Consider the following 8,218-nt stretch of genomic DNA (forward strand, 5'->3'; position numbering starts at 1 on the left):
TCCCTACACCCCAGCGCACCGCCATATCCCCCCAGTGCACCCCTACACCCCAGAGCACCCCCATATCCCCCCAGCGCACCCCTACACCCCCGATGCGCCCCATATTCCCCCGACACCCCCATTTCCCCCCCAGCACCCTCACCCCCAATGCACCCCGTATCCCCCTGACACCCCTATTTTCCCCATCGCACCCCCCCCACGCTGCACCCCACGTCCCCCTGGCATTGCCACCCTAATTCACCCCATATCCCCCCCCCGACACCCCCATTCCCCCCCCCCCTTCCCATTCTCCCCGCTCCGTCCAGGGGCGAGGTCTGACTCGGGGGCGGGGCCTGGCCGGGGGGCGGGGCTTAATTTCGGGGCGGGGCCTGCCCGTGGCGGGGGGCGGGCCGTATTCTGAGGTGGGGAGGGGAGGGGGCGGGGCGGACGGGCATTGACGGCGGAAGGGGGCGGGGCGGGGCGGAAGAGGGGCGGGTCTTGACGCTCGTTTCCGTAGTGGCCGCGGGGCCTGCTCGGCCCGAGCTGCCGGCGGAGCTGCACCGGCACCGGGTACGGCACCGGGGTCTGCGGAGAGGGAGGGCCTGGCCGGCAGGGGGCCCTGAGGAGGCCCTGAGGGCGCCCTGAGGGCCGGGAGGGGGCCCTGAGGGGGCCCTGAGGAGGCTCTGAGGGCCGGGAGGGGCCCTGAGGGGGCCCTGAGGAGGCTCTGAGGAGGCTCTGAGGGGGCTCTGAGGGCCGGGAGGGGCCCTGAGGGGGCCCTGAGGAGGCTCTGAGGGCCGGGAGGGGGCCCTGAGGAGGCCTTGGGGTCTGAGGGGGTACTGAAGGGCATGAGGAGGCCCTGAGGGGGCCCTGAAGGCGCTCTGAAGAGCAGGAGGGGACCCTGAGGAGGCCTTAGGCCAGGAGGGGGCCCTGAGGAGTGGGAGTGGGCACTGAGGAGGCTCTGAGGGGCTGTGGGTCGGGAGCAGGCCGTGAGGAGGGGGGGGATGTGGGGTATGAGGAGGCTGGGGGGCCTGGCAAGGGAAGGGCCTAGGGGCTGGCGGGGGGCAGTGCTGGGGTAGGAGCTCGGCCTGGCTCAGGGGGCGATGGCCTGTGGGCTGCAGTAGAGACACTCTGATCCCCAAGCAGCCTTGCTGGCCCCAGGGTAGCCCCAGAGTAGGTGCCAGCCCCTGGCACCCTGGCCTGCTCCTGTGTCTGGCGGGGGGAGCTGCAGGCCCCCCTCTGCTAGACAAACAGGGTGAACCCCAGCTTGTGGTGCTTGCAGGGGTTTGGGGTGCAGGGAGCGCCCTGCGGAGATGACTGCGGCCTCGTTTTGCCCAACCTCTTGCTGGAGAAGCTGCTTGCCTCAGTCCACGTTGCTGTAGTTGACCTCCCGTAGCGCCAGCAACAGCCACTCTCGTCAGCGGAGCGTCTCAGGAGGTTGAACTGAGGCGGGAACAAGGAACCCAGAAAAGGTTTTTCAGGAACTCCCTGAGAAGGATTTACAGAAGGCAGCAGGAGGAGAAGCCCGGCGTGGGGCTGTATCTCTCTCCCCGCAAGTAGCAACCAGGCTGTAGCCTCTCACTTCTGCAGCCTGTTGATGTGGCCACAAAAAGCTGCGGTTGAAGCCACCTGGGCCTGCCAGGAGCTGTGGGAGCTGAGTCTGTTCCTTCCCAGCTCTGGCTGAAGTGGAGCAGGGTGGCCGCGTGAGCGTGAATGCAGCCTGTGGGGACGCAAGCCTCCGAGCCTGCTCCTGGAGAGGGGAGTGTGCCCCGAGGACGGCCATGGAGAAAATGGCCAGGGTCACCACTGCTCTGGGGGGCAACGCCCTCACGGGACGGACCATGTTCTGCCACCTGGATGCCCCTGCCAATGCCATCAGTGTGTGCCGCGATGCCGCCCAGGTGGTGGTGGCCGGCCGCAACATCTTCAAGATCTACTCCATTGAGGAGGACCAGTTTGTGGAGAAGCTGAACCTCCGTGTTGGCCGCAAACCCTCCTTGAACTTCAGCTGCGCGGATGTAGTATGGCACCAGATGGACGAAAACCTGCTGGCCACCGCTGCCACCAACGGTGTTGTCGTCACCTGGAACCTGGGCAAGCCGTCCCGCAACAAGCAGGACCAGCTCTTCACCGAGCACAAGCGCACTGTCAACAAGGTCTGCTTCCACCCCACCGAGGTCTACATGCTCCTCAGCGGCTCCCAGGATGGCTACATGAAATGCTTCGACCTGCGCAAGAAGGACTCTGTCAGCACCTTCTCTGGTACGAATGTGGGCTGTTGCTTGCCCCCTTATGGTGGTGAGAGGTAGAAGTTGGGGGCTTTGCCCTTTCCCCATGCTCTGGAGGAGGGTTTGCTCAGGGCATGATGTCTGGAGCAGGCAGGGAGAGAGCTGAGAGGCATTTTGGTGCTTTTTTTTGCCACTTGGCAGTGGGCTGGGCCTGCACGGGAGGTGGAAGGTGGCTGCATCGCTCCCTGCTTCCCCTTCTCTCTGGGCTGGGAACCCCAATGGCTCTTCCGGTGGGGTTTTTAGCTTTGCTGGAGCTCTGTCCCACTGGATCTCAACTTTTGTCCCCACTCAGGCCAGTCAGAGAGTGTCCGTGATGTCCAGTTCAGCATCCGGGACTACTTCACCTTCGCTGCCACTTTTGAGAACGGGAATGTGCAGCTGTGGGACATCCGCCGGCCAGACCGCTACGAGAGGATGTTCACAGCCCACAACGGGCCTGTCTTCTGCTGCGACTGGCACCCGGAGGACAGGTGTGTGTGGGGCCAGACCCTGTCAGCCGCCCGGCCTCGGCAGAGATGAGGGAGGCCCTAAAAACAGAGTTGAGACGTTTCAGAATAGGGGGGGAAAGCAGGGTCTCTGATACCGTGACCCCTTGTGTCAGGGGCTGAGCCGTTGCTGGAAGATGGGAGCAATTATTGCTTTGAGGATTTGGGGGTGTGTTAGGGTGGTTTTGTTTTGTTTTTTTTACAAATTGGGGGTTTCTGAGGCACTGGATTGCTAATGATAAAGTATAGCAAGCTGCTGTCTTGGCCCCCCATGTCAGGGCAGCCTCTTGCTGCAGTGCTCAGCTCCGGGAGGGTGCTACATGGCTGCTCTGGGACATGGCTTGCTTGTGTTTGATCACATTTCCCTCTTGCCTTGCCCCGGGGGTGGTTGGGGTGCATCTGGAAACAGCTGTTGTGGTGTGCGGGTCCCTCCTCGCTCCCTGCCAGGCAGCACTGCGACTCCTCACCAACTTAGAGAGGCACTGAAATATGTTCAAACTGGCTGTTTTCCTCTCTGCTGTCCTGGGCAAGTGGAAACCGGAGTTGAGGGAAACTAGTCTGGCTGGGAGCTCTTCAGATGAGTGTGGCTCAGGGCCTGAAATGGGAGCAGGAAGGAGGGGTGTTGCCTGACCTGGTTATTGGAGAGCGGAGGCGTTAGAGTAGCATGTGTGAGAATGCAATTGCAGCCTGGCTGCCTCCTCTTGGTGTGGATATGGTCATAAATGTGTTGTGAGCATTTCTGTGCAGGGGCGGGAAAGGAGAGGTGAATGGGCACAGATCCTGGCCCAAGCTGGCATCTCACCATCTTTCTCCATCCTTCTTCCAGGGGCTGGCTGGCAACAGGCGGCCGGGATAAGATGGTGAAGGTGTGGGACATGAACACCACTCGGGCGAAGGAGATCTACTGCGTGCAGACCATCGCCTCCGTGGCCCGGGTGAAGTGGCGCCCAGAGTGCAAGCACCACATTGCCACATGCTCCATGATGGTGGACCACAACATCTACGTCTGGGATGTGCGGCGTCCCTTCATCCCCTCTGCCATGTTTGAGGAGCACAAGGACGTCACCACGGGCATCGTGTGGCGTCATCTCCATGACCCCTATTTCCTCCTGTCGGGCTCTAAGGACAGCACCCTCTACCAGCACATCTTCAAGGATGCCAGCCAGCCCATTGACCGGGCTAACCCTGAGGGACTGTGCTACAGCCTCTACGGAGACCTGGCCTTCGCCGCCAAAGAGAGCCTCATCTCCTCCGACTCCAACCGCAAGCCCTACATCGGGGACCGGCGTCACCCCATCTTCTTCAAGCGCAAGTTGGACCCCACGGAGCAATTTGAGTACATCTCCTCCTCCAGTGCCCTCAGCGTCTTCGAGACAGATGTGGAGAGTGGCAGCATGGACTGGTTCGTGCATACTGCCAAGCAGTATGCGCTAGCTGGCAGGCCCCTGGCCGAGCTCTGTGACCACAACGCCAAGGTGGCCAAGGGCTTGGATCGCAACCAGGTGAGACCTAGGCTGGTGCTGTCAGGATGAGGCCTGCCACCTTTGCTGGATGGCAGCTTTCCATCTGGTTGTGGCCTCTGGCTGTCCCCAGAAGGTGTACCTCTGCCTGGCACCAAGCCCATACTGCTGTTGCCTACAACAAGCACGGATCACTACCCAGAAACTTGACTCCCCTGAGAGCCTGTCCAGCTCTCTAGATCAGCTGACAATGGGAATTTGCCGTCAAGCACGTGGCTGCACGGGGCCTGGTTTTTAGCCTGGCAGGGTCTGACCGCAGCTGTCTCTCATGCAGGTGGCTCAAACGTGGACGATGTTGCGAATTATCTATTCCAGCCTTGGCACCGTGTCATCCACCAACCTCAACCACAGCATGGGGAAAGGCAGCACCACCCTTCCGCTCATGAACAGGTAAGGGGTGCTGGAGCTGCAGCAAATGACATGATGGCTGGGGTGGCTCTGTAAGCGGGAGAGCAGAGACAGCTCCTCAGCTGGGCTGGAGTTGTGGGGTGGGAGCAGGGACAGCTCTCCCCCAGCCTCAGGCCACGCTGGTTTGCAGGTTGGCATTGTTTGAACACTGCCATTTTTTGTGTGTGGGTATGAGAAGTGAGCGGCCAGCCTGGCCTCGAGCCACGCAGTCTCGTACGCTGCTCCCTTCCCTCTTTGAAACGAAGATTGAAGCTGTGGTGAGGCATGGGGCTGGTACCATCTTTGCAGTTACTTAATTACTGACTGTGACTGAGGGTGGGGGTTGGAGAACCTCTGTCTCACCGCTGGAGCTAGAGCTACTGGTGTGGAGAGGTTCTCTTCTGCCTTTCAAAGGGAGAGGATAGCCCAGCTCTGCAAGTAACTCACTGGCTGGTGTGGAAAGCCCCATCGTGGGCTGATGAAGCAGGAAAACTTGTTTTTCCTCTTCTCAATGACTTATAAAAGTGAGGGGTGAGGACTCCAAATTAGCTGTCAGACCTTGCAGGGCTGGGTTCCCAGGGTGAGTGGCAAATCGGCGAATAACATCAAAGAAAACGCTCTCCTTGACCAAGCTCTACATCCAGACGGGTCACTGTCTGTCACTGACTTAAACCACAGGCAGCAAGCTGAAGAGCTTGGCTCTGCTTCAACCCCATTCTCTTCACGTTCAGTCTCAGTGAAGCCTGAGAGCGGTGATGCATAACAAACAGCCAAGCACCTTGTAGCAAGGCAGCTCCTGTTTACCTACCTCTGAGGTGAAGGTAAATATTTAAGAGATGGAGTCAAGAGCCTGCACTCAGCTCAGAAATTCTTTAGGAAGACCTCTGCAGGCACCTTTGCAGTGCAGGTGCAGAGATGCCAGGCTTGGAGAAAGGGCTGTGTTAACAATTGCAATGTATCTTTAAGTTACCAAGTGGGGACAGCTGACTTCTGCGCTCTCAGGGAAATCATATCTTGTGTTTCACCATTCAAATCTCAATGGAGACCTATTTCCAGGCTGTTTGCTGCCTAGAACGGAAACTGTAAACTTCTGTGACTATTAAATTTGGCTTCTTTCCCAGCTTTAACCTGAAGGACATCCCCTCTGGGCTGGGCAGTGAGTCGAGACTGGACCGCAGCAAAGGAGAAAGCCGCACAGAAAACATCCTCATGGATTCCTCCTCCACCCTGATCAACAATGAGGGTAACATTTCTGGGGTGGTCCTGTGGCTTTTCCCTCCTCAGCTGTAGATGGCCCTGATATGGAACAAACTAGTAAATTTATCCTGTAAATTGGGGTGATTGGACCTGCTGCAGCCCCCAGGTGAAGCATGCTGAGCCCCAGGGTGTTGCAGAAGGACAATCTACCCCCGTGAGTGACCCCCACAGTGGTGGCTGTGGGTGCCAGGAGCACAATTGCAGTGGGCAGCTGGGCCATCTGGCTCGGACGCACCCTGGCACGCTGGGGCAGGACACGGGGGATGTGGATCCATCCATGTGCCTGAGGGGGTTGAGCTGATTTCTCTCTCCCTGGGCTCGCAGACAATGAGGAGACGGAGGGGAGTGATGTCCCTGCAGACTATCTGCTGGGAGATGTGGAAGCAGATGAGGATGACCTGTACATGATGGACCATGAGAACCCACATGGTGAGTGCTCACTCAGCTGGTGTTGCCTGTGCCAGACACACGGCTTGATTTTTCTCCTGGCCTTCCCTGCTTGTTCCTGATCAGATCTCTCTCCTCGCAGCTGAAGAGCAGGAATACAGCCTTCCCCAAGAAGCCTTCCCCCTGCGCCACGAAATTGTGGACAACCCGTCAGCCTTGGACCACCTGCAAGACAAAGCTGACTCTCCTCACGTCAGTGGCAACGAGGCTGAGACGGTGTCACTGACACCCGTGGAGTCCTTCTCCCTCATCTCCATCTCCCACTCGCTCTACGAGAACCGCCTGCCCTCTGACTTCTTCAATCCCATTGTGCGGGACACGCTCCTCTTTTATGCTGAGCAGGGAGATGTGCAGACGGCCGTGTCTGTCCTCATCGTGCTGGGAGACCGCATCCGCAAGGAGATTGATGAGCAGACCCAGGTAGACCCCGGGAAGCCCCTTCCTGGCTGCATAGGAACTGAACCCTCCTTTCAGGGCTGGTGCAGCAACCCCACGAGATGGAGTAGTACAACTTGGTGGGACCCATAGGTGACGTATCCCAATGCCACGGGATCCCACCTGGGCTCTGGGCACCTCCCTTCTCCTCCAGCCAGGCCCGCTCTAACCTGGGGTGGGCAGCTCCAGGACCCCCGGGACCCAGTTGGCCACCCTACCACCAGTCCTGGCAGGGACCCGAGGTGGTGTCCACAGGGCCAGGGTGGGGAAGTGGCCTTGGCCTGTTGATTTGGGGAAGGATGCCTCTTCCCCAGCCCCGCAAGAGCAGTTCCCCTGCTGCAGGAATCTTGCCTTTGGGACGCAGGACTGGGATCCCGAGGGGGTTTTGGGGGGCATCGAGGCTCAGCTGTCTGTGGCTGTCCCCAGGAGCACTGGTACACATCATACATCGACCTGCTGCAGCGCTTCCAGCTCTGGAACATCTCCAACGAGGTGATCAAGCTGAGCACGTGCCGCGCCATCAACTGCCTCAATCAGGCTTCCACCACCCTGCACGTCAACTGCAGCAACTGCAAGCGGCCCATGAGCAACAGGGGCTGGATCTGCGACAGGTGAGGGCAGCGCTGCGGGCAGGGAGGTGGGGGACTGCTCTCTGGTCACCAAGGGGAGTCCCAGAGGGGCTACAGGGGCAGGAGGATGGGGTTGGTACCCCCTCTTGCCCCCTTGTTGCCCTCCCCGAGGGTTCTCTCTGCCCACGCTTGCCCTCTTCTCTCCGGCACAGGTGTCGACAGTGTGCCAGCATGTGTGCTGTCTGTCACCACGTGGTGAAGGGGCTCTTCGTCTGGTGCCAGGGTTGCAGCCACGGCGGCCATCTCCAGCACATCATGAAGTGGCTGGAGACCAGCTCCCACTGCCCCGCAGGCTGCGGCCACCTCTGCGAGTACACCTGAGCCCCTCGTCGGCCGGGGGAGACGGCAGCCAGGTGGGGCAGGCAGCGGTGGGCAGGGCAGGCAGGGCCTCCTGCCTGCCTGCCCTCCCCGCGCCTCCCTCCCTGTATTTATTTTTGTGTAAATAGGGGCTTGTGTGTGCTCCCCCCCCCCACCAGCCCCCTGCCCGGCCTTTTGTACTGGATTAAAACTAAACAGAGCAGCTGAACTCAGCCATGCCTCTTGTCTTTCCTTAACCTGCCAGCGGCGGCCGCCGGGGCAGCCCCGGGGGCGGGGAGAGCTCGGCCCCGGTCCCGTTCCCCGGCCGGGGGTCCCTGCGCCGCGGTGCCCCGGGAGGCTGTGGGCCCCTCTTCCCTTGTTGCCCCTTTAAGGCGTGGCCCCTTTAAGCCGTGGCCCCTGTCGGGAATCGTAGAGACGCGCCCAGCCAATGGCGGTGCGCGGCGTCACCCCTGGCCGCGGTGCCTGCCGGGAAGCGT

The 8,218-nt window shown here is 60.4% G+C and overlaps 1 protein-coding gene across 1 annotated transcript; it reads left to right on the forward strand.

Moving 5' to 3' along the window:
• The first annotated feature begins 467 nt into the window (after positions 1 to 467).
• WDR24 (WD repeat domain 24) lies at positions 468 to 7,954 on the forward strand. Its single transcript, XM_049791816.1, has 10 exons — positions 468 to 549; positions 1,259 to 2,238; positions 2,557 to 2,734; positions 3,576 to 4,251; positions 4,544 to 4,659; positions 5,778 to 5,899; positions 6,238 to 6,342; positions 6,443 to 6,780; positions 7,222 to 7,406; positions 7,577 to 7,954. Exons 2-10 carry the CDS (start codon positions 1,758 to 1,760, stop codon positions 7,743 to 7,745), a joined length of 2,370 nt encoding a protein of 789 aa, XP_049647773.1. The 5' UTR covers positions 468 to 549; positions 1,259 to 1,757; the 3' UTR covers positions 7,746 to 7,954.
• Positions 7,955 to 8,218: the final 264 nt, after the last annotated feature.

This window comes from Accipiter gentilis, chromosome 33 (assembly GCF_929443795.1).
Source record: "Accipiter gentilis chromosome 33, bAccGen1.1, whole genome shotgun sequence".
In the NCBI taxonomy this organism is placed as follows: Eukaryota; Metazoa; Chordata; class Aves; order Accipitriformes; family Accipitridae; genus Astur; species Astur gentilis.

Bases quoted from the DNA above. Each gene is read 5' to 3' on its own strand.
- WDR24 (XM_049791816.1), top strand. From the start codon at position 1,758: ATGGAGAAAATGGCCAGGGTCACCACTGCTCTGGGGGGCAACGCCCTC. The intron at 2,239-2,556 runs GTACGAATGTGG...GTCCCCACTCAG, and splicing joins CTCTGTCAGCACCTTCTCTG to GCCAGTCAGAGAGTGTCCGT. The intron at 7,407-7,576 runs GTGAGGGCAGCG...TCTCCGGCACAG, and splicing joins AGGGGCTGGATCTGCGACAG to GTGTCGACAGTGTGCCAGCA.